Raw genomic sequence first — 26,452 nt, 5'->3', positions numbered from 1 at the left:
ATTACCGAAAAATTATGTGAACGCAGCTAATGATAAGGGTAGACGATAAGCAATAACTTAAATCGCAAAGAGAGAGAGAGAGAGAGATTCTTCATACTTACTTTACTTCTGCTATCTCTGATTCCTTTAATTACATTAAAGATAATATGTGTCTATTAAATTCATCCGAAGTCTAAAGTAAAAACAGATGAACATCTCATAGATTTTCTCAACGAATCTCGAAATTTTTTCATAATAATAATCATGATTATTCCGGTAGTGTTAACATAAAACATTATGAACATCCATATATAAAATACAAAATTTTATATATCAAAGACAATACAGAATATGCAAAAATATAAGAGTACAAAATGAAATAGAAAAATTCTATGTTGAGAGCATCAGAAGAAAAGGAAGATGAGAAAAATAAAACAGAATAGACTGTCTTTGTACCACCATTAAATAGAACATATAAATGGACCTTCTTTGGCCCGGCTAAAAATAAAAAAATGTTTTTCAATAAAGTATTATAAAACTAATATACAACACTCCATTCAGTCTGATGCAGAATAGATCAGGATATTTTAGAAATAATGTATTGGGATGAATGAAAGTGAAGAACCAAAAAGAACAAAATTAAAAAAATAATAATAATAAAAAACATTAGCCCACGGCCAAAGGTTCGTGCGATACTATAGATATTTGATCCTTAAGGATAGGATTACTCGGAGGATTATGTTTTCTAAGTGTAGGATTACTAGGCAAGCCTTTTAATCCTAACGGGATTTGCTTTTAATCGCGCGTCAAGCCGACGGAGGATTTTGATCTTCTGCTTATATATATATATATATATATATATATATATATATATATATATATATATATATATATATATATATATATATATATATATATTATATATATATATATATATACAATTTATACTGTAATGCATATATATATATATATATATATATATATATATATATATATATATATATATATATATATATATATATATATAATGCATATATATGTATACATAAATTATAAATTTAAAATTTAACGTCTCCAGTAGTTCACTGATTGTTTTTTTCAGATTTAATTACTCCACCAGAGGCAATTAGCAACGACCTCGTGGAATATGTGAGGTAATATCGAGTTACACACCTGTCTAACACAAGACCCCATCTTAATATAGTAAAAACACCTGAGATTTATTTTTTTTTGTTTTAGGCTTTACTGTATTTTCTCTTCTATGCTCCAGATTAACATCATGTTAAAGTATATCCTAAAGCACTGAATATATATATATATATATATATATATATATATATATATATATATATATATATATATATATATATATATATATATATATATATATATATATATATATATATATATATATATATATATATATATATATACAGATAGATAGTTAGATATACATATGATATATATATAAATGTTTATAAATATACAAATGCATATATATATATATATATATATATATATATATATATATAAAATTTTACTTCTTTTTCCACGACAATGAGTAGGCCTCGAAAATATTCGATTTCCGTTCTGACTGCGTCCTACTACAGTGGCCTAATTACCAGGTACATCATTCACTGCCTAGGTTCGGTTCGAAAAAGACATGGTAGATTAGAAGAAAGAAAATATAACTGGTGATAAGAAATGAAGAAAGTGTAGTGGAAAATATAAAATATATATATATATATATATATATATATATATATATATATATATATATATATATATATATATATATATATATATATATATATATATATATAGAGAGAGAGAGAGAGAGAGAGAGAGAGAGAGAGAGAGAGAGAGAGAGAGAGAGACTAATATGAAATATTCACTAATTATTTATGAAGAGGTTATATTGAAGTTAAATTTCAAAATATGAAAAGGCATAAAACAAACAGGAGAAACAGCAGAGAGAGAGAGAGAGAGAGAGAGAGAGAGAGAGAGAGAGAGAGAGAGAGAGAGAGAGAGAGAGAGAGAGAGGCTAGCATGAAATATTCAGGAATTATAAATGAGGATATTATACTTAAGTTAAATGTCAAAATATGAATGAGACATAAAACAAAAAGAGAGAGAGAGAGAGAGAGAGAGAGAGAGAGAGAGAGAGAGAGAGAGGACTAATATGAACTATTCAGGAATTATTTTATGAGGATGTTATATTAGAATTAAATATCAAAATATTAATAGGACTTATATATAAAACAAACAAGAGAAACAGCGGAGAGAGAGAGAAAGAGAGAGAGAAGAGAGAGAGAGAGAGAGAGAGAGAGAGAGAGAGAGAGAGAGAGAGAGAGAGAGAGAGACTGGTACGAAATATTCGGAAATTATATGTGGGGATGTCATACTCAAGACAAATGTCAAAATATGAAGAAGACTTAAGACAATCAGAAGAAACAGCGGAGAGAGAGAGAGAGAGAGAGAGAGAGAGAGAGAGAGAGAGAGAGAGAGAGAGAGACACTAATTTGAAATATTCAGAAATTATATATGAGGATGTTATATTAGAGTTAAATATCAAAATATTAATAAGACATATAATAAAACAAACAAGAAAACAGCGGAGAGAGAGAGAGAGAGAGAGAGAGAGAGAGAGAGCAGACCAATCCAACCCGAAGAGCCTGGGAACCACAGACGAAAGGTTCCCACGCCTAAACACACACACACACATATACACACTTTCGCGCTCGCGCGCACGTACGAACGAACACGTCTCACGCGACTTTCGGCACTTGCTTCATTCAGTCTGGAGTCAGAGTCGACACTTGCTGCAGGTGTCTGCTGCTCGCATGTGTCGAAGTGATTTTATTCCTAAGACGGAATTTTGTAAATAAGGGACAAAATTGTTTTTATTACGTACGTGAAGTGATATTGTCTTTTTATTAATTTTTTGCTCCTTTCTGAAACCTGTTCGTGTTTTGTGATTCTCGCCCAGTGACTGATAATTTTACAATATACTTTTTTTTAACGTGTGGATAAATGGAATAATTTTACAATATAATTTTTGTAACGTGTGAGTAAGTGAAAGCTTTACTTTACCCTAAATGTGAAACTACGATGCAAGCTTCTGAATTCTGACAAAAATACATAAATAAAATTTGAAGTTTCTTAAAACAATCCTAAAGATTTCGCTATTCAGAATTTTCGATGACGATCTGATGTGAACTGGATTAAGAAGAAGAATTATGATCTGAAATGAACTCGGATTCCTTTGCGTAAGAGGGTCAAGAACAAAACAGGTCAGACGCAGTTCAAGGGCACTAGAGGTCAAAATAAGTGAGTCGGAATGTATTTTGTGAGTCTGTAAGAAAGAATTTAATTCAATGAAGAAAAAATTTTTGGGAAATCTTAGAAAATTATATTCAAGTTTGGTGAATTTTTTTAATAAAAATCCCTGAATTTTAAGAAATTACTTTGCTTTCTAGAAAGCAAAAGAGTTTCTCTGAAGAGTCAAGGTGAATTTTATGCCTCGAAGACAGAATCTAATTAAAAAAAACACAATTAATTTTGGAAATCGTAGAAGACAGCTGGATTCAAGTTTTGAGAATTTCTGCATAAGTGTGGAATAAAAATCAAGGGATTTTATTGAAAGCTATAACTTGGCTTCCACTAAAACAAGATTCTTCCGTGTTTCTCTGGAGAGTTAAGGTGAATTCCAACTCGTGAAGGAAGGAAGAAGAAATCAATTTCACTCAAGATAAACAAAGAAGGCCCCGTGACCCCTCCCAAAGAAGACAGAGGAACAGGAAAACCCAACGAAGAGGAAGGCAGAGGCGGACCCAAGAGTAGGAGTGTGACCGGAAGAGGAGGAGGAGGAGGAGGAGTAGGAGGAGGAAGAGGAGGATGTTGTCCGTACTAAGCATGATGGAGGAACACCTCGAGGATGAGGAGGAGGACCACCACCATCCGGCCGAGGATGACCCGTCTCCTCATCACCACACCGTGCCCCTGTCCAAGGCCGAGCTGAGAAAGGTGAGGGGTATTTAAATACTTTTATTTAAAGCCTTTTATTATTAAATAAGGTCAAAGGTTCTTCTGATAAACTTAAGTCCTTCCTTCCTCTCTCTCGCTCCCTCTACGAGGTAACAGGCCTCATTGTGATGCATTGCCGCTTGCACCAGAACCAACTGTTTTGTCAACTCATGTAATAAGTAAAGTCAAGATGATCAAAAACTGTATTCTTTTCCGTTATTTAGGGTTTATTCATTTTAACAAAATTCATATAGATAGGAATCATATACCCCTTTGTTAAAAATGGTATAATCACTTATAGGTTTAAGCTAGAAAAAAGTCTACTGAACGACAATGATCATCTAACGTCACAGGAGCCTACCTGTGACCTCATAAACTTCAGGGTCATTGATCTGGTCTTCGGTTTCCAGCTCAGTGAAACGACTTTCATTCGCGATCCTTGATTGTCGTGGCTTATCTCATACCACCAGACAACTCAGGCGAACAACGAATCCTATTTTGGAGAAGCCATAACTTTAGTGATGGTATAGTGATGAAAATACAAAGCGTTTTTAATTTATTTATCTTCTCATCGTTTCTACAGAGCAATAAGCCGATCATGGAGAAACGGAGACGGGCCAGAATCAACACTTGCTTGAACGAACTGAAGAGTCTCATTCTGGATGCTATGAAGAAAGATGTAAGTTCTCTTCCCATGTCCATTATTTCCGTAATTCCAAATTCCGCCGTTGGTTATTCTCTCTCTCTCTCTCTCTCTCTCTCTCTCTCTCTCTCTCTCTCTCTCTCTCTCTCTTCTCTTCTTCTTCTTCTTCTTCTTCTTCTTCTTCTTCTTCTTCTTCTTTTTCGTCATGCAGAAACAAGGAACTGAAAAAAATAAACCTTTGTCTTGCAGCTTTACGTATAACTGTTTATTTCTCGAGATTCAGGAGGTTTTTTGAGCCACAGATCTACCGAAAGGTTCATAACTTCCAGACAGAGTTAAATCGTTCTTGTTTTAACTTTGTCTCCATATAATAATAATAATAATAATAATAATAATAATAATAATTGTGATTGTTATAGATACAGTACTTTACATTAGTAACAATAATAAGAATCCATAAAAATCTCATAATAGCATGCGTCATTAAAATGGTGAAGGAATCCTTGTGTGTAAATGTAAATGTATATTAGGAATATATATATATATGCAAACGAGATCTCTCGTTTGTATATATATTTCTGATACATATTTACATTTACTGGATTTCTTCGCCAATAATAAGAATAAAAAGAAATGCTTTCACAATCTCTTTAAATTTAAAAATCCCCAACGGCGCTTAGATATTCAAACGCCAAAAAGTCGTTGCTTGTATTTAAAACCCGACAAAAGGAGAGCAGCATCTGGACACTGGTTCTAAAGAGAGGTTTCTTTTCGTAATCGCTCCCCCCCGGCCCTCTCCGCACCGGCTATATCGCCTGAGACCCAGAGGAGGACAGGTGGTGAAGGCAGCCATAATACCCCACCGTGAGAAAAATTCCACATTCCTTGCATTCCTTGGCATTCCCGACCGCGATTCCCATCGCATTCCAGTGCTTTCTTCCCGGCCATATGCAAGAAGAGAAAGGCCTTCCTCTCTCCTTCTCTTTCTCCCCAATAGCCAGAAGCAGGTGGGGTTAATAACGCGTTATAACAAGCGATACACAAACTGAATGGGACCCAGCCGAAGACTTGTAGGGAAGCAGTGACGTCATATTTTATTTTCTTTTTTTTACTTATATTTTCATAATTGTAGGATTAGAAGTTTTGAGAAGTTATTTGAATTGATGTAATATACTCATTGTATGGACTAAGAATCATGAAGAATTTCAGTACCCACATTAGTTTCTTTATTTTTAATGGCTTTCACTACTGTCTCGTTTGTAAAGTATTTATATTACCATACCTATACTCACTGATTAATTTCTTCTATTTATTCTATCTTCATCCAAATGCAAATCATTAATGACCTTTTAGGCTGTTCCAACAATAGTCCATTCATTCTATTTTTTGAAAAGATCGTTTGAAATAATGACGCAACTCTTCTGCCCAGGATCCATACAGGATCCTGCTTCTGCCTAAAGATCTCATGCCGTTATTTCCAAGATCTCTCTCTCTCTCTCTCTCTCTCTCTCTCTCTCTCTCTCTCTCTCTCTCTCTCTCTCTCTGTATAAAGACCTTAATCATACACTTGGAGCCGGAGGAGGGGAGACGGGAGCAGGTGTCATTAACAGAAGAAGAAGAGAAGATAAGCAGAGACATGGGGTGGCGGAAAGGAGGGAAGAAGTAGGGTAGGTCTGGATGCCAGTGGCGGGGAGAAGGGGGGAAGAGAGACGGTCAGTCTGTTGGTGTGGGAAACGAAAAGAAAGAAAGAAAGCCGGTGGAAGGAAACAAGGAAGAAAGAGGAGTTGCGACGTGAGAGACAGGAAAAGGATGAGGGGGAATAGAAAACGGGAAGTGGTGCATGGGATACTATGATAATCCAGATCATGGCTACTGCTATAATACTGCTGGTATTATTACCACTATCACACGAATGCCATTACTATTCATGAAAATAACAAGTAAAGAGGCTAACAAAAAAAAACATATATAATGATAATAATAAAACACTATAATGATATTGTTTATAGCATCAGCTGTAGCAGTAGGTGGTCAATGTCACTATTTATCGTTGTTTATAAAGAAACACTTATCAAATATAATTGATTTTTGTAATTTATATATATATATATATATATATATATATATATATATATATATATATATATATATATATATATATACAGTATATATATAAATATATATATTATATATATACAGTATATATATCAAGGTATATAGGCGAATTAATGTTCATGAATTTTTTTATATAATTTTCGTCACAGGTCAGCCAGAACCTGCCAAGGTTTTTCATGTCATGTAATAATTGTGAAGTTAAAAAAAGATATAAAATATAGGAGAAGACGCAGGTAAAACTGTAATATGGCAAATAAAAATAGACTGATTTGACAATACCTACTTGGTGCTGATGTCACAAAATTGATTTTGAAAAGTTCAAACCGAAGATAAACCTTTCGCTGATTATATATATAAAATTTTTTTATCTTTGGTGACATGATGAGTTCTATTAGGCAACAGATTATAACAACGGAAGAAGGTTGAATATAATACTAAGGCTCAGAAAAAAAAAAATAAGAGGAGAGACGAAGTTAGGGAAGAGGGGTGACGTAGGCTTTGGTGAGAACTTTCCCACCACTTGAACCCTCCCTTCGTTCACGTCACCTGTTTCTTCTTATCATTTCCCTTCGCTTTCTTCTGCTTTTTACTTACGATTCACACCATCAAGTTGAAATGCATCCTGTCACGACCTTTGGTGATGCAATTCTTTTTTATTTTCGCTTGGTCTAGGCGTTTGCATGTACGTTGGGTTTCATGAGTCTAAAGCACTTGCGCACTTCGCTCTTTACGCCTGTTTCGTGCTTGTCGTCAAATCGTACTAAGTGTTTGGTTTTAAATAGTTTATTTTCGTCCGTCAATTGCGTGGAAAAAATAAGTTGCTTTAATATCAACTGTCAATATATTATAAGAGTTGTGCTTAAACTTTGTCCTTATTAAATGTTCGTATATATGCTAATATATTTAAATCACAAATCTTTGTTTATTAATACATTATTCACAACAATAATTCTTTTCTTGTCAAACTAAATTTAATGAATTTGCAATCAACGAACAGCACAGTCAGTCATGACGAAACTCTTGTGCTCTATCATTATTTGAGTTCGCAAAAGTTAAAAGCTCACTATTTGTGGAAATCCTGATTGCTCAATGGACAACTTCGGGTTCTGGCGTTTTAAGGGAGTTAAACATTGTTTAACTTCCTACACTGCTCCTCCGGAAGTTTGGTCTAGGGCTTCGGCGCAACTTGAAATTTAAGACAGGCGTTAAGAGACAATGGCGAATCAAGAGTATTGGTTCTAGACCTATAAGTTTGGAACGGAGAATTATCATCATTATCGAACATTAGGGTCTTACTTATAAAAGGGAAACAGAAAAATACCATAGAAAATTAGAATCTTAGCGGTGAGAACAATGCGCATAACTCTAGTCACAATCGGCATGTGTATTGTTCGGTTTCCTTCGAAGAGTTGGATAACCCCAGACCAGTCCCCCAAAAGCCAGTCCCGCCCCCACAAACAGGAGCTACGAATTTTCTCACACTCCTGACCTATCTGTCTTCCCATCCCACGATCCCTTCACCTCTCTCTCTCCTCTCTCTCTCTCTCTCTCTCTCTCTCTCTCTCTCTCTCTCTCTCTCTCTCACTGGTCAATAATTATATATTTACGCATTTGTGTCGTTTTAAGTACATAGTAACTCTAAAGAATCTACGGCTTAATTACGGTTAATTTCAATTCGTATTTATTAATTCTGCAAATTTTGTAAATGGTATAAACTACTTTAATTAAACATTTTCTTGTTTCACGTTTTGATACACCAACAAAATCAATAGTACCAATCTATCTTCAACGGCTTTACAAGCTCTGTTCTGTAGAATTTATAACCAACAAAATAAAACACTTTCTTGCTTACTTGAAACTGGAAAAGGGCCATTTTAAACATTTATTCTTCATCTTTACACAATACCATAGTTATAATAAACATAAACCTATTGTCCTAAGTCTGTTGCTATAAATCACTGTTTCCTCCAACAGCCAGCGAGACACAGCAAACTGGAGAAAGCTGATATACTGGAAATGACCGTGAAGCACTTGCAGGCAGTGCAGAGACAGCAGTTGGCTCTGGCAGTTGCCCACGACCCTGCTGTCCTCACCAAGTTTCGGGGAGGGTTCGCCGAATGTGCTCAGGAAGTTACAAGGTAAAGGACAACTGGTTCAACATGAAAATTTCATTCTTTATCAGAGTTTCATTCTTATTGAGCTTTTGATTAATAATACATAGTATAGTATTAAGAGTAAAATAAAACAAGTACCTGAAGGAAGAACACAAGTAAATAGCTGCAGGTAAACGGAGTAAAGTGTTTGAAATATTTGTAGCTGACCCTTACTAAAACAATGGTCTCTCTTTATCATGAGTATCTATTATGCATCATCTAAACCGAATGTTGTTATTTATATATAGAGTGCCATAAAGGATTGCCCCTAAGAATTATTCATTTTTCAGATATGTATCAAGAATAGAAGGAGTAGACGCCGGTGTTCGACAGCGCCTTCTGCAGCACCTGGGCCAGTGTGTGTCTGGTCTTTCAGCTATGACGCCGTTGTCGTTTACTGCCATGGCAGGGCTCCCATTGCCACTGGCCCACCTACAAGGAACAGCTATACCACAGGCCCCACCTCCACAACTACAACAGAGTCCGGGAGACGTCAACAACAACCAAGCACGTCTCCTCCATGGTCTAGTGGCAGCTAGGCTTGCTGCTGCCGGAGACACAGCAGGGGCTGCCCTACTTCTCCATGGAGGATTGTCCTTGCTGGCTAGAGCTGGACCTCATGGGACTGCTCAGCCTAACGCTCAGCAAGCGCCTCCACCAGTGTCTTCTCAAGGACCACACACAGCTCCTCCACCTCAACAAACAGCTATTCAGCCACCACAGGGGCTGCAGCATTCTTTGACTAAAATTAACGAAGGTGCCTCTTCTTCTGGGGAACGTCCCTTAAGGCCCTCGGCCTTCACCGCCGTTAGAAGAGCTTCTTCGCCACCCAGAGCACAATTAGAGCCTCATATCCGCCCACAGGAGTCTTTACCAAGTACCCAGATGCAAACGATCATAGCACCAACAGCTCGAAGAATTTTCACAGTGCCAGATCATAAACAAGAGACTGTGATCAGTGCACAAGTTGCAGTACAACCTGTAAATCTAACACTTCAGTCAGCTGGGTCTCATGAGGGAGACATAAGAACACCAATAGATTTTTCTTTCAAGAAAAGACAGCTTGAGAGACCCACTCCAACCCATCCAACAATATCCATTCCTACCCCAAAACACCCAACGACATCACAGGTTTTTCCTGCGCACATTGGTCAAAAAGACTCCCTTTTACAACATCCGTCGTCCACGCATGTGGGTGTTACAAACCCTGCTCTCACTCAGACAACTTCTACACATTGTACAGTTCCTCATACAGTGCCAACATCCTCCCAGTCCATTGCTACGGAACCAGCAGCAACTAATCTGTCTCTGACAACTCCCCATCACTCTCATCCATATCATACTTCTCTTTCATCCGTCCTTTCTATGCCATCACCAACCGTTACATTGCCTGACCAGTATGAATCCACTAATACTTCAGCCTTAGATAAACCTCGTGAAAAAAGGCCCCTTGAAGACCCTGAAAGTTCAAACCCTCCCTCAAAAATATCGAAGACTGACAAGCCCTCTCATGGACTAATACCGGCTCCTCTGCCCTTGAAAATGACACCCCCAGACACTCCAACAGCCCCCTTAGTGCCTTCTGCAGTAATACCACATAGAATGTCTCCACCTCCGATTACTCCATTGCCCCTGAGCGAGTCATCACCACAACAGGAGATCAACCAGCCGGGACCATCTCCAAAAAAGACACCTCCTCCTCCATCTCCCCACCCGTCGGGGTCATCGCCGCCGATTGGGGCAACGACACCAAAGAAAGAGGTCACTTCAGAAGACAATGCTTCCCCAGACCGGCCTTCCACTTCGGCACCTCAAGAAGACAAAGACATGTGGAGACCCTGGTGATGGAACTGCAGCTTCGCTTTATAGTGGTCCAGTTGCCAAGAGTTTTCTTGGCTGTTCTACAGCTGTCAAATGTTCGTTTGTGCCAAAACCGGTGTTGAACTAATGTTCTAAAAGTGTAGACCTACAAACCAGTGATCAGTGCCAAAATCCTACAAGTGTAAAATTTTCCCGGTGAGGACATAATTTACAATTGTGATACTGTTGGCCTTGTTCATTATAAAAGATGAATATTTGACTACTAGTGCTCAGAATAAGATATATTTTTATGCTGTTCTGTTTAATTGGTAAAGTAATCGTTTAACTAGACTGTTGGAAAACTCATATCATTACAGTATGTTTACCAGTACCCACTCCATATTCTCAGTAGTGTTGCTTATACGAAAAACCCTTATAGATATTAGTTGACACATAGTATTTCTATAACACTAATGCAAGTTTATGTATATATCGAAAATTAAGCATAAGCCGTCTCGGTAGGTTGGCCTGAGTTCATAGGCTCACACCAGGAATCTTACTCATTTACGCATACATTTCCGTCATTTACGGGACGCCATCGTGTCAGGGCCTTTTCTGGCATAAGGCCAGGTCATCACCAGCTTTGCCTTGCAAGATTGTCTTACAAATTCCATGTTATCCTTAATGAGCCAGTTTGAAATACATTAATGACCTTATATAATTTCGCGGTCATGCTTCGTGGAAGGCGAGTGTGGATTCTTCATTAAGAATTATTTATGAAAAATTAAATGTATTTGTCATTGATATTTTAATACCACCATTCAGTTCAATTCAGAGATATATCTAAACAGCTGAAAGTTGTTGTAACGTTGCTTTCTACTTTAATTTAAATATCTCATCTTCCATATACTTTCCATTCTGAATAATATTTATTATATTTAGCTCGTACGTAGATTTGTGCCATATGAAGAACTTCCTAATATTTTTTGTCTTTCTCCCAAAGCAAGAGGGTCCGACCCCTTCAGCAACTCTTTTTACTTCCTCCACTTTCACCCACTGTTCCCTCTTCCTTCTAAGGCTTCAAAATTCTTCCCACATTCTACTGATCTTCCTCGTCACCAAACCAAAAGTCTAATTTTGTATTTATTAAGTTCAGTAACAGGGCCTTTCGTATTCATACCCACGCATCTTCAGGGTGCAAAAGCTACTATGTAAATTTTATCCCTGTGCCATTCATATATAGATTACTATGAAAGAATTATAGTGCCTTCAGAATACTTAGTACAAATAATGCCTTTTCAAGCAGAAATGTAACTTGACAACTGTACTATAGTGATTTTTTTTTCAAGATGACTTATTGTCTGTGCTAATATTTCCCATATGATAAAAACTATCTCATGAGTAGCATCTCCGTATACACATAAAATATTGTAAAATTATTCCCATAAAAAATATCTTTAAATAGTATATCTCACTACAGTATTATTTTATAGATACGTTAGATTTCCGTGAAATCTACAAAAAAATACTAAATGACGGAAGTCTTGAAGGCTTCCGTCCTAAAATTCTGTGATATTTTAAGGAATAAAACTCGGAAGCTTTTTTGCTGTTACTCAGTCCCACATATTTTATTTTAGTACGATTTGCCACGTCATAATTCACTATCTATCCATGTCCAGGTGAGTAATATTGGTGGTACTAGAAGACAAGTGAAAAATGCGCAATCGAGTTTTCTGTACAGCCGCTACAGCGTATAATCAAGGCCACCTAAAATAGATGTGTCTTTCGGTGGTCTCGGTTTAATGCTGTATGAGCCGCGGCCCATGAAACTTTAACCACGGCCCGGTGGTGGCCTATCCTATATCGTTGCCAGAAGCACGATTATGGCTAAATTTAACCTTAAATAAAATAAAAACTACTGAGGCTAGAGGGCTGCAATTTGGTATGTTTGATGATTCGAGGGTGGATGATCAACATACCAGTTTGCAGCCCTCTAGCCTCAGAAGTTTTTAAGATCTGAGGGCGGACAGAAAAAGTGCTGACAGAAAAAAGTCCGGACGGACAGACAAAGCCGGCACAATAGTTTTCTTTTCAGAAAACTAAAAGGTGAATGGCAATTGGTGTAAAATCATCAATTTCCTGCCAGTTCTGGAAGTGATCAGTGTATATAACTCCTTGTAAAGTTTTAAGAGACAAAACCAAAACGTTTATCTGAGAAGTTACCAAGGGAGAGAGAGAGAGAGAGAGAGAGAGAGAGAGAGAGAGAGAGAGAGAGAGAGAGAGAGAATAAGTATATCGTAGTTCAACCAGACCACTGAGCTGATTAACAGCTCTCCTAGGGCTGGCCCGAAGGATTAGATTTATTTTACGTGGCTAAGAACCAATTGGTTACCTAGCAACGGGACCTACAGCTTATTGTGGAATTCGAACCGCATTATAGCGAGAAATTAATTTCTATCACCAGAAATAAATTCCTCTTATTCTTCACTGGCCGGTCGGAGATTCGAGCTCGCGGCCAGCAGAGTGCTAGCTGAGAACGGAACCCACTATCCCAACGAAGAACTAGAGAGAGAGAGAGAGAGAGAGAGAGAGAGAGAGAGAGAGAGAGAGAGAGAGAGAGAGAGAAACAAAATCGTTAAAAGCAAAATTGCTTACACAAACACAGTAAACATAAATAAACCTATGAGTGAATAGAAAAGCACAGAAATAGAAATAAAAAAAAAAAGATAAGCAGAAACAAATACATGAACCAATAAAGCAAATTTTTGACAAATGAACAATTGGCTTTCTGGAAAAACTGGTTGGTAAGGCAACACATCAAGTACACAGTCCAATACCTGAATGAGGAAATGATTTCAAGAACATATCAACAGCTATCCTCTCCAACATATAGCAGACAAGCATAGAAGGAATAGTGAAATGGACCTGGATTTATCCCTATCCTGGGAATAATAGAATAAACAAAAATTAAGAAATAAATAAAAAAGCAGAACCTTAGCATTCGTTCCCAGGATAATAGGGGTGGGGTTATACCCGACAGTCTGAGTGACCTTGGTGCAGAAATTACGGGACAACCAAAGTAATGGAATTGTGGTTGTACGGTCAGTTTTCGCCAAATTATTCACATAACGGAAGAACGGTAAAAACTTATTACCTAACACATAAGTGCTCTCTTCAGTCACGATGAGAGAGAGAGAGAGAGAGAGAGAGAGAGAGAGAGAGAGAGAGAGAGAGAGAGAGAGAGAGAGAGAGAGAGAGAGAACTTGCTTGAGGTCACAAAAATGACAGGATGACTAATTTCCTAACATAGTCTCCATACCTAGCTGCCTCGCGACGTGTGTAAGTCGACAGTCTAATGAATAAATATCAAATCAATTATCTAACAATGATCACGTATATAAGTATAGTCTATTGATACGCCTGCAGTCATATGTTATTATTACGATCTTTGACTTGGAAGAGAAATTTATGCAGTACTTGTAGACTCACCTAAAAAAATAGCATAAATAAAAATGTAAGACTAAATAAAAGCATTCTTTAATAATATTGCTTGATCAACAGACACTACAATTCACTATTGTTCAATTGCGTCTCCACTCACAGACAAAACAATCACATAAAGAGGATTAAACATAAGACTTATGGAGAGGTAGCGGAGTACGGAAGTGTTTATCCTTTCTCAGGTAAGTTTAATAAAATTATTATTGGATATGAGTATAACAAACAAATAACAACCAGTAACTAATCCCGTCCTATAGAGCAAGAAAATGTGATGCATAGCTCTAAATTCCAACGCAAATTTTAAAGAAGAAGAAGACGATGAAGAACCATCTCAAAACGAAAACTAGAAAGGAGCACCTGGCCTTTCTAGCGATAGCCTTCGCACATTACACGACCTCCTCAGTTGCCAGGGAATAAGAGGAGCATAACAGCCCGTAAGCGATCTTCCCAGTTGCCAGCCAAACATCCAAAGCGAAAGGTAGCTTATAAGTCAGCCAGCCAGCCAGTCATCACCCTTCGCCCGCGAGGCAAAATATATCTGTGACCTTCAACTTCAAGAGTGATTACCCCTGGCGTGAAGGGTTATGCACCATCCTCATTTTCTCTTTTTTTTTTTATCTTCGGTGTCTCTGGTCCGTTTTTCTATTTTTTTTTTTTATTGCCTTTGCCGGTCATGTGGTGGTGAATCCTTGGCCACGCCCACTTCTTTGTCTGTGTTATCAGTGCTATAGACTATATTTCTTGAGAGCACTCGGTACTATCATCAGTGCTGCGGATGCTGTTGATACATTAGCCGAACCAGTACGAGGAAAAAATCAAAGAAAAATTGCTTAATTTTTCTTCCTTTAATGATATATTTCACTTAAACACTCTGCAATTTGTAATGGCCTCTTAACCTCTCGATTTCTTCACACTTTGGAAACGCTTGTCACTACTCAGCCTAGAAGAACCAAATGAAGATAAATGAAGTTATTCTGATGCCCGGCCGAGACTTGATTTCCGGTCCTGGTATCAGAACAAGTTAACGATAATTACCTGACTACGAAGAAAGGCGTAAGTCTATTCCCGCTCATACGTACTATCAGTCGGATTCAGATACATTTACTAGAGCTGGAATAGACCCGCCTTTACCATCTCAGCCAAGTGTTTATGCGTTTATTGTGTTTTTAGGCTGAAGTATATCTTCTCTGAGCCGATGTTGATTTTCAGAGTGTAGCTAATTCTTATGTCCTCCAGTCCTGAAAGTAACAGACTGATAAAGAGGCTGAAAAAAATTAATCCTCCATACATAGTGTTTCTTCATCACTGGCCTCAGCGACGCTGTCAACCTTGCTAGTACACGGAAATGCTATGAAAATCTCTGTCTCTGAATTAGGAAGGAAAGAAATTTTCTAAATGTCTGACGTTGCTGACATAATTTTTCAAGATGAGACTAGTAATCGAGTAACTTAAAGGGATTAGCTCTTGAGTGATGTAGTCCTATCATTATTTTATTCAAGAGAATCATTTTAGATTTAAAAGAAGTAGACGCCATAATAATTAATTCGCAAAATTTCAATATTCTTCAGGAACTGACGCGACAATCCAAATTTTTTAAGGGGTCCAGATTTCGCACTCTCCAGCAAACATGGGTGTTTTCACCAGTTTCATCCAAGCAGAATTGTCTCTAGTAGTTTTTTGTCCTTTTATCCTTTATCAATGAGACTGCTTATGCAGGAGGGCACTCCTAAACCTTGACATTCCATCCCTGGTCGCTTCTCCATAAAATATGGTATAGCGGGCTGCTGTGACATTGTGGAAAGAAAAATCACTTGTTGTGATGCCAAACTGAAGTGAGCCTCAGTGTAAAATAAACAATGAGCCAATTTGATCAAGAAGACTCTGGAGGGAGAGAGAGAGAGAAAGAGATTGTATCCCTTTTACTTAGACAAATAAGGAATCCAAGACCAAGGTACATGAACGGTATCATACAGACATGAAAGGGAGTGGGGAGTGTTCATAAAAATTGCTTTCTTCATAGACTTTTAAGGGAAATTATCGTGGTTTTCGATCACATTTACAACCCACATACTAAAAAAAAGCAACAGAAGGAACAATAAACGAAGAACGACAAAGAACTCTTCATTTATGAAATAAAGACATTAATATAAATTCATTAATATAAAATTCATCAAAGTTTATAACGTCTGTTCATGCCCGAAACATGCAAACGTCAGATGAAATGGTCTTTGAGTGCCAATGAAAACAAAGGCCTTCAATCTCCATATGTAGATAGGCCCTGAATCTGACTATCAAGGCTTCTGGGAATATATATCGAAACCACGAATAGCCATGAAAAAAAGAAGAAGAAGAAGGATTGGATCTTAAATGCCTCAAAGAGCCATTGATTAAGATGTCTAAAAGTATAGATCTTGAATCTATAAAAGTATAGATCTTGAATGACCAGAAATCCACATGCCTCAGATGGCTATAAAGCCATAGGCCTCAGAGGGACATAGCTCTTCGTTGGATGAGTCGGTAGAGCTGCGGACTGTCACTCGATGGGCCGGAGTTCAATTCCCCGGCCGGCTGATGAAGAGTTAGAGGAATTTATTTCTGGTGATAGAAATTCATTTTTCGCTATAATGTGGTTCGGATTCCACAATAAGCTGTAGGTCTCGTTGCTAAGTAACCAATTGGTTCTTAGCCACGTAAAAATAAGTCTAATCCTTCGGGCCAGCCCTAGGAGAGCTGTTAATCAGCTCCTCAGTGGTCTGGTAAAACTAAGGTATACTTTTAACTCAGAGGGACATAAAAACAATATTCCTGAAAGTGGACACCTCTGATGAATGCAAAACAAGTACCTTGACTGACCACCCATAAAAACAAAGTTTTCAGTTGATTACCAAAATTGAAATGGATCGTCTGCCTGCCTCTTTGTCTCTGTACAGAACTTTAACGTTAGCCATAACCTTGAACCCTACGAGACAAACACTTTAAATTTGGCATGCTTACCTTATTTCTCAAGTCCTTTCAGATGACACAAAGGACACTGACCTTGTAACCTTGGCGACAACTGTCATGCTGAAAATAGCTGGTAACGGGAATGTATGCTTCACAAACACATTGTCTGGAGAAAATCATCGAGTTATATATTCTTGTAAGAGGCCTAGTGGTGTCTTCTCCAACACTGAATAAAATCAATAAAATTAGTAAACTTTGCTCTGAGTGCTGGTAGATTGTTTGTTAGTAAAAAAATCATGCAAGTAAATATCGTCTTTCAGGCGTTGATAACAAGAGCTGTATTTCAAGCGTATATGAAATCTATCGGATTGCGATCATCCAGTCATCCACAAACACCCCGGCATTTACTTTGCAGGAAAGGAACATTCAAAGTTAATTTCGATGACCATAGCTTTTGCGACGCAGTCATTCGGCCAACTACGTCCTTAATTGCGGGAAGATGCCTTTCAGATTCAGTCTCGAGGCCTTGTTACACGGTGAAAGCGCTCTCCTTTGAGGCCAAGATGAAGCAACGTCCATAGGCGACCATCTTAATTACCATACAATTAAGTTGCCGGATGGCCTTCCCGTAGACAGAAAACACCGTACTACTTCATCCAGATGCTAGTTATTTATGATGATATGCAAAGCAACTCAATTACATTGGGAAATTTGAACGAGGATAATGGATGCCCTCGGAGAAGGGAATGATCTAATATACTTTAACGCCTGACGTACGCAATTGCAGAGGTGAGGCAGACGGCAACGACCCCACCCCATCTTCAAGGTCTCCTATCCCAGATAGCAGAAAAAAATGAAGAAGCCACAGAGAACCTTTCTCTTGGTAACCGGTTAGCCATTTTGTCATGAAGAAATAACGATAACAAACTACATTTCCTTTCGCCAGGGAATGAATAATGAAGCAATACTTGCGTTCCGTACTTAGAATGCAAACGATAGCGAAAGAAATCTGCATATACCATAAAAAATGAAGATTCACGCTCAGCATTCCCGAGGGCACGCGTAGAAACCTAGGGGGCGTGGGCTGATCTCGTATATAAGGCATCGCTCTCTTCCTCACATCAGCACATTAGCTCGTGCCGTAGCGACAGACATGAAGCTCAGTGTAAGTGATCCCGTCAGTGACTTTATTTTCTGTAGCATAGCAATTACTAACAGTGTTATTTGATGATGCTGATGCCGTCTTCCTTGCTATTAGACAGCTCTTAAGCTTTCGCCTCTCTCTCTCTCTCTTCTTACAGGGATTCGTTTTAACACTATTTTGTCTGAAAAACTTAAACATATCAACCATGTGGTAGAAATTATTTCCGGGGACCGATTGCAGTTGGACAAACAGCGAGATCATATGCGTGTTCGTATTCTTAGAGCTAAGATTACTTATTTCAGTTTTCTCGGAAATAAATCATTTTCCAATATCATAGGCCTACTGAATTTTAGTTTGCGATTGTGGCTGCGCTCCAGATGGCGATTCTTTTATTAAAAGTTTTCTCTGTCTTATCAGTAATAACCATAACAGATATAACAGCGAAATTCATCGTGGGAAGTGTCGTTTCTTGCCCGATTTTGAAAAGTTAGCCAGTTATAATAAGTATTCTAGAAAACATGTCGATCTGATCACAGACTGATACGCTTTCGGGTTAACTCAGTTTTTCTTCCCTTTGAACACTGCATTTCCATTTCCATTTCATTCGGATCTATATACTGTACACCCTGATAAGACGCTACAGGTGACCACTGGAATTGTAACGCCCTCTACTCGTATCAATAAACTGAAAATTACTCTGAAAAGATCCCAAGTTGTGAAAGCTCCGCGATAATAGTTTTACACCGGGTCGCGTCGATCTGTGTGCACGAATTAGCTAAAAGTTAATTATTTAGATTTTCTGGCTCTCTTTCTAAAGTCCTTAAATAATTCTGTGATCAAATTTGTTTAATGCTTGGGCTTAAGCGTCTTTACGAAAATTTTTTACATTGTAGCTGAATTTTAGAGAATATTTAGACTCATTCGATGATGTACCCGTGATATTTTCAAATTTTCGCTCCTTTGGCATAGGAGCGTCATTGCGGCTCTTCGCTTCTTGTACCAAACCACTAAAGTTTCTTGAAAACTAGTTTTTTAATTATTCTTTTTTTTTTTTATTCTACAGGGCGTTAACCCTGCACCCAACGGACTTCTGTTACTTTATGAATTGCATGAATCATCTAGATATTGTCTCTTTTGTAAAAGTTTAGCAAAACCTCCTGCGCTGTTGACAAAAGTCTTGTCCAGAGAACCGTTGCTTTCCCATAACTAAGTCTGTTAACTTTAAGACCTCGTTATAACTTATCGTTAAGATTTGTTGCAATTTAGGTAAATTATTCTACTACTTATATCCAGACTTGGGGTCAGCATAAATGTATAAGTTCGCTTACTGAAAGCAAATTTGTGAAATATGTATATCTCTGTAATGCCTTTTTTGTGTTCCTGAGCTGCAAGATCAGTTTAAAGTTTTATTGTTATGGCATAGTTTTTTTTTTAGCAGCATTTTCCTGACAGCCGAAAAGTGACTTCTCACTCCTAGCTCCTACATGATAAAGGCAACTCTTTCCAAGCCCAGGGACGGTACGTAACGTCCTTAGGGACATTACTTACCGTCGTCTAGCCCGGGCAAAACTCTTGTACAAGTATCGTTTTGCTCAAGTATCCTCTTGTTCAAGTCTTTCATTCTGTTCATCTCTTCGACTTCCCACTTAGATTTCAAACGCTTTTATTTTTCTTCCTTCCATTACCAACTCTCATTTGAGAGCAAATCATAAAAATCATACCTATAAAGAGATAATATTGCATAGAAGCTTTTTCTTTCCTTATCTATTAAAATAACGATTTTTTTAGCTCAAGAAAATAACCACCTCATTTTCAGCTTACGAGCTTCCTCTGCAAAACTGGTTTATTTTGCATAAATATTCACACGTTAAACTCCTTTTCTTCTGACAGGTAATTCTCGCTTTGGTGGGCGTAGCCTTCGCCGCCGCTCTTCCTCTGGAGGCTCCTGAACCAGTGACCGACACTGAGGAAGTGGCGAAAGCCAAAGAAGAATTCCAAGCTCTTTATGATGCAGCTGCAGCAGCAGCTGCCGCTGGCGAAGTCCCTGAGGTTGTCGTCCCGGAAGGTGCCCCTGAACCCGTTGCCGACACCGAAGAAGTTGCCGCGGCCAAAGCCGAATTCCAAGCTGCCTTCGATGCTGCCATTGCCAGCGACGGCGCTCTCCCCGAGGTCGTCGTGCCAGAAGGAGCACCAGAGCCCGTAGTTGACACCGAGGATGTCGCTGCTGCTAAGGCCACCTTCCAGGCTGCTTTTGATGCCGCCGCTGCCGCTGCTGAGGCTGCCCCTGACAACGACCTGGATGGCGCCATCTCCACAGCCACTGGAATCCTTTCTCCCTTCTACACCAACACTTTCCCCTTCGGTGCCTACGGCATCCACGCCCCCATCATCGCCGCCACGCCTTTCGTGGGCACTACTCACATCGTCGGTGCCGGTGCCCCTCTGGTTACAAAGCTCGAGACAATCGAAACAAAACCCATCACGTACAACGCCCTGTTTCCAGGTTTCTACGGTCTGCACGCCCCTCTCCTCCAGGTCGTTCCAGCTGCTGAAGAGTAAAGACTTCTTAGAGCCTTTAAGTCTAGCTGTCTTTTTGTCTGACTTACGAGATTTTTGTGATAAGGAAATGGGAATACTGATCATTTGCCTCTGACACTTGGCATTTTTTTCTATAAGTGGTGCCAAGTGTTAAACGCACTTGATGAATAAATTGGGATTTTATTAGACTACTTCCTTTCTTTGCCTCCGCTGAAATTCACATCGAAAAAAAATTAGAAAAGAAGAAAATATAATGAAATACTGACGAAACACCAAGAAAAGAGAACTCCTGTTTATAAGTATTACCGACTATGGGATAACCAAGATCTAACGATATAATGTGAAACTTTCTGTGAGAGCCGTTAGAGACATTATTATCTTGCATAACCGTAACCATGGTTAATTTCTGGTCAGGTCGTTTTGACTCCTTAAATTTAAGTCCACTTACTTCAGCATTAGAACGGCAAAGAATTCCGTCTCCTGTATGGTAAGTAATTGGTTATTCCATTTGATTCTTAGCTGCATACCCTAAATTTGTAACTGAACGACAGCCAGGGCCAGGGACGTCATTTGGTCTCTAAAAGTGTGGGGGACATTCTGAAAATCGTGCGGTCAATATTGGCGAGCAAAGGATCCCATGAAGCTTGGGGGTTCAAATTTCAGATTTTTTGAAGAAATGAACATGATTTGTTGTATTTTAATGCCTTATAAATATGAATATATGGATGATATTAAGGAAAAAGGAAGTTTATGAGTCCACAATTTACAGATTGGCTAAAATATCCTAGCCTATGGTACAAGTCTTCTGTGACATCCTCAGTATACAGTTCCACTTAACTCTGTAGAGACTAGGGTATGATATGTATTTAATATTACAAACATGTACAGTATAAGTAATAAGGATAAAAATAAACTTAATATTTTATGGTGCAGTACATTGTAGGATTTATAGGACTCCATTGAGAGTCTAAAATAATAGTGTCCTGTAACAATAAAAGCCTTTTACTCCAATGTGGGTTATAGCATCTAAGGTTAGGGATGGTAGGCCTTGCAAAAGAGGCGGTAAATAAGTGAATGACAGGAATAAGAATGTACTACATGTGACAGTGCTAGTGGAAAAGCAAGAGAAAATATAGGAGACAATACTGAATAAATTGAATGTTGAATGTAGGAAATGAAAATTTTGCAAACAAAAGCATAGTTGGATGAAAAGAGAAGTAGTGGTGGAGGATAGAGATGCATGGAGGCAATTCATTTTTGGGCACCCCTTCGAGGATATGTCAGTCAAAATTTAAATGAACAATTAATCTGACCAGGAACCTAATGAAAAATTACAAAATCTATTTATTATTTTAAAAATTTTATACTTGTGTTGAGTATAGGTTTTATATTTTTAATAACCACATTTCCAGCATCTGTTATATAAAACTTAGAGGAAAAAAGTGGGGGGACAATTGATATGTTGTCCCCCCTGAATAAAAAGTGGGGGGGATATGTACCCCCCACAGATGATGCCTATGGTTAGGGCATAAATAATGTTAATTGTTTTGTACGGTAAAAATAGACCAGCCATACTAACAAGGACAGGAAGGTAACTAGAAATGTCACATCAGATTGTAAGAGATGTAGGGAGGATTAAAAAGCAAAATTTCTGTAAATTTTTAATTTTGGGGGCAGGATTAGAGCGTATACTTTTATTTTGATACCATAGCCTCTCTTGTGGGTTTCATGTTTACTGCCAGCCCCATGGGAATGAATGTTAAATTTAACTTATACAAAAGATGGCAAATGTCCCAGTAGCAATAAATTTGCCATGTATTTTAGTATGATTTGCGTAATAAGCATATTAAGGAGACTTATGAGCATAACATAAAAACTACATCATTGAGTTGTGGTTTTAAAGTAAAATAATACCAATTGTTTTGCCATGTGTGATACTATTATCAATTATTTTTACCATAACCTTACCCCTACATTTCCCAATTATTGGGGTCCAGTGTTGGGATACCAGTTAATTTTACTTGGGGTGAGGGATGCAAAATACAGGGATTCAGCCTAACCTAATATAATGTGCCATGTCTTTTCTTCCTGTAACCAAGGTGAAGTATAGGGATACACCATAACTTATGCTAGGTCTCCTGGTCCTACCTGACCAGCCCTGAGAGCTTTGTCTCCCCTCCTGTTCAGACCTCCTACTAATGTGATCATAGTGAAAAACAGAGATGCATCCTAGGGCAGCATATTATCCTATTTGGGCAGGCAAATCCCCTTAACATATGTTTGAGCTATTCTTCACCTTGTTGTAGGAAGATGAATTTGGACCATAAGGACTCTCATGGAAGCAACCTCTAAAAGGAACTAGTGTAATCTCGTTTTTGGGCCACAACGTGCTATTCAAAACATGGACTTTGCCAAATAACCAAAAGTTTCTTATGTATTGGCCATAGAGAGAATCTTTACACTTTACCTCCCTCCAGAGTTATTGTCATGTATCAAGGAGCCATGTCCCTAACCTGTAACTGTCTTCCCTAACGTGTCAGAGGGACATGTATCACAAGAAACCATGTTTGTAACCTGTCAGGGGAAGTCATGTATCACAGGGTGCTGTGTCCTGCCAAACCTATCGCTGGACTGCTCATCAAAAGAAACAAGAGGCTGTGTATCACATGGTGCCATGTCCCTAATCCATCCAGATTGGGAGATGGCCATAACATAAGTTGCTTTGAAAGAAACATCCTCAGTAAAGGCTTACCGTAGATGCCTTGGCAACAAAAGAAATTCACAGTTCTTGGTTTAAAAAAAAAAAAAAAAAGTGTTTGCAAGAGTTTCATGCTTGGAACAGTATTCTCGAAACATGATGAATCCATTTGATAATCTTGTAACACACAAAGGAACACCTGTCACACAGCCTCCAAGGCATTTCCAGGTCATACATACATAAAACAAATATGAATAGTTAACTGATGAAAATGCTCTCCAAACCATTTGTCACTGTATATTGGAAATGTCATTATGAAAATGATAAGAGCCACAGAAAGCCTGTACTCTTCTTGAAAAGCCATAATTGATAAATATGGAGTCATCATGCAAACAAACAAGTTTTAATTCTGACCATATAATAATAATGGAACAGCTCTAGTGAAGCAGTTGTTTTTTATTTCTGTAAATATTGTGCATTATACAGTTATTTTCATTTCTCAGGTAAATAAGGTGCACCTGTGAACTGCTTTTCAGTTAAATGAAAACACAATGAAGTTCTGAAATGAGCACTGTACTATAGCTATTTTATTAAAGTTATTTTGCAACAATAAATTTGCTATTATATTTCATGTCCTTATAAGATTCCACCAGTGTAGATCATTTTCGATCCATGAAACATTTGCCACCCACTACTGTGCTTACATTTCATTCTGAAACTTGCTAGTGTTGTGCTGATTGATGGCAAATATCTTTTAAGCAAAGTAACCTGAAAATGTATAACATTTCAGTAGTCTTATATAGGATTCATACATAAGATGGGAATACCCTCACATTTTTTCATCCTACAAAAAGTTATATGGCGAGCCTCATCAGTAATTATATTGGGAGTAAATAGCTGATAAATTGTTACATAGATCTTGTACCAAAAAAAATTTTAATGGTTTATCAAATTACTAAAGCTAGTAACTGTTGTTTCAGTGAAAATTAACTTGATGACTAATGAGGAGGAAGAAGTTGCAGCCTTGTCAAAGCAGCGTAATAAGGATACTGTATGTCATTGACATGTCTAAGAAAGTTCACTGTCAAGCATACAAGAAATGATGATTGCTCTCACTGAAAAACTTTTATCTTAAAATTCATATTGTACATTATAGGTATTGCACTGAGCCCAGATGCCAGTGTTAATACTGTAATGTTAAACAGTCATGGCTGTCACAACAATGACTATTTGGTAGAAAAGACTACATTATTATATTGTATGGAAGCTACCCTCTAAGTTGATTATGGGGCATTATAAACATTAAGGAATCATAGCAACAACACATGTAAGAAACACAGAGAAAAGTTTTAATAGCAGCTAGTATTCCAATAGTTCAAGACCAAGAAATGGAAAACATAATGTAATGAGATATATGCTGCTCAAGACGGTCTTTTTGAGCTTCAAAATTCCCACTGAAAATTGCATAGAGCGAAATTTTACAAAATTATCCTTCTTTAAATTGTATTGCCTTCCAGCTACTATTTATTGAAAGTTAAAACAGTAACTTCAAAAATATAAAAACCTAACTAGAACAATATATTATATCCAGGGTTTTCTCTAATTTCACATAAAAGCATTCAGCACTATTTTGAAGAAGCTACTTTGCAAGTTGTTTGCCTTTTTTGGCTTGGTCTAGCTGAAGTTGGCTCATTCCAAATATGAGTTAAAGAATCCAGTTCCATAGGGGGTATCATTTTGAGCACTGTTTGCAGAACTGTACATGGTATTAAAGTTTTTGCTGCATTCCTTTGGCCCCATAGCACTTTTGTTCTCTTTGCATATAGTTCCTATAATAATTTAAGAAAACATACATAACCTTATATGGTGTCCATGTTGAAGGCAGAAGAATAGTTTATAAAAAATATTAATTCTTAATTCATCAGCTATTGACATCATGGAAGAGACCATGGGAATGACTGTACTTAAATACTTAAATGGCATCTAAGTAAATTGTCATATTCATAGCATCCAAAGTATATTTTGTATGTCTTAAATGGGAGCAAGCTGTCCAACATCTTAAGCTTGACTGTTTTCTCATTCTCACCTTTCATGTGATATTACATCCCTTTGATGTGCCACACGAGATGTGGTCTCAAACTGCCTTACAATATAATAATTATGTATTAAAAAGTATGTTATGAGACCAGTAACTAATTAAAATAAAATTCATAAGCTTGATATTCACTCAGAAGCAAGTCTGTCCTTTCTGCAAATTTAGAGCCCTTTGATCTTGTCCTATTCATAGCTGTACAGCTTCTTCAACCTCACCTAGTTCAATATTCCACCTTCTAAAAGAACAAAAATCTTTGAGGAAAGCTCTTTTTAGGAATGTGCAGTGGTGTGACTGGTTCAAATGATAAGTAAACCAGTATTTATTTAAAGAAAGTACTTACTTTCAATTTTCATTATTTTTAAGAGCTAATTCCATGGTCATTATATTCATTACTTCAGTGCCATCAAGGTAGACTATATGCAGTATACCCCTATAGACTGTTAGTTGTTAATACCTATATTGTAAACATTGTAGATACAAACAAAGTAGTACACTATACTTTGTAAGAAAACTGTACAAACTTATTTGAAAGCTTATCACACAAGACAAAGTATAATGGGATTGCAGATCCTCTTAATGTTTTATCAGATTTTTTCATTCAATTCCCATTTACTATGTATTTTCATTCAATTCCCAGTTACTATGTATTCATCATCTTAACTTTTCCTGTAATGCAGATAAAATTAATTGAAATGGAATGACCTGGAATATAAAATTTAGGCCAAGCGCTTGGACCTATGAGGTCATTCGGTGCCAAAATAAAATTAGGTCATTCGGTGCCAAAATAAAATTAACTAGTTGAATACAGTATATCTCA

General features: G+C 37.5%; 2 protein-coding genes across 2 annotated transcripts; both read left to right on the top strand.

The window, feature by feature from the left end:
- The first annotated feature begins 2,790 nt into the window (after positions 1-2,790).
- LOC136845949 (uncharacterized) lies at positions 2,791-12,318 on the top strand. Its single transcript, XM_067116486.1, has 4 exons — positions 2,791-4,005; positions 4,589-4,684; positions 8,738-8,901; positions 9,207-12,318. The coding sequence occupies exons 1-4, from the start codon at positions 3,877-3,879 to the stop codon at positions 10,759-10,761; spliced, it is 1,944 nt and encodes a 647-aa protein (XP_066972587.1). The 5' UTR covers positions 2,791-3,876; the 3' UTR covers positions 10,762-12,318.
- Positions 12,319-18,178: 5,860 nt separating this feature from the next.
- On the top strand, positions 18,179-21,030 carry LOC136845951 (cuticle protein 18.7-like). The gene is made up of 2 exons (XM_067116489.1): positions 18,179-18,325; positions 20,195-21,030. The coding sequence occupies exons 1-2, from the start codon at positions 18,314-18,316 to the stop codon at positions 20,861-20,863; spliced, it is 681 nt and encodes a 226-aa protein (XP_066972590.1). The 5' UTR covers positions 18,179-18,313; the 3' UTR covers positions 20,864-21,030.
- Positions 21,031-26,452: the final 5,422 nt, after the last annotated feature.

This window comes from Macrobrachium rosenbergii, chromosome 14 (genome assembly GCF_040412425.1).
Source record: "Macrobrachium rosenbergii isolate ZJJX-2024 chromosome 14, ASM4041242v1, whole genome shotgun sequence".
NCBI classification, from domain to species: Eukaryota; Metazoa; Arthropoda; class Malacostraca; order Decapoda; family Palaemonidae; genus Macrobrachium; species Macrobrachium rosenbergii.
The sequence above is the reverse complement of the archived record's forward strand: the minus strand, read 5'-3'. Positions and strand labels throughout refer to the sequence as shown.

Bases quoted from the DNA above. Each gene is read 5' to 3' on its own strand.
- LOC136845949 (XM_067116486.1), top strand. From the start codon at position 3,877: ATGTTGTCCGTACTAAGCATGATGGAGGAACACCTCGAGGATGAGGAG. The intron at 4,006-4,588 runs GTGAGGGGTATT...TCGTTTCTACAG, and splicing joins CCAAGGCCGAGCTGAGAAAG to AGCAATAAGCCGATCATGGA. The intron at 4,685-8,737 runs GTAAGTTCTCTT...TTCCTCCAACAG, and splicing joins TGGATGCTATGAAGAAAGAT to CCAGCGAGACACAGCAAACT.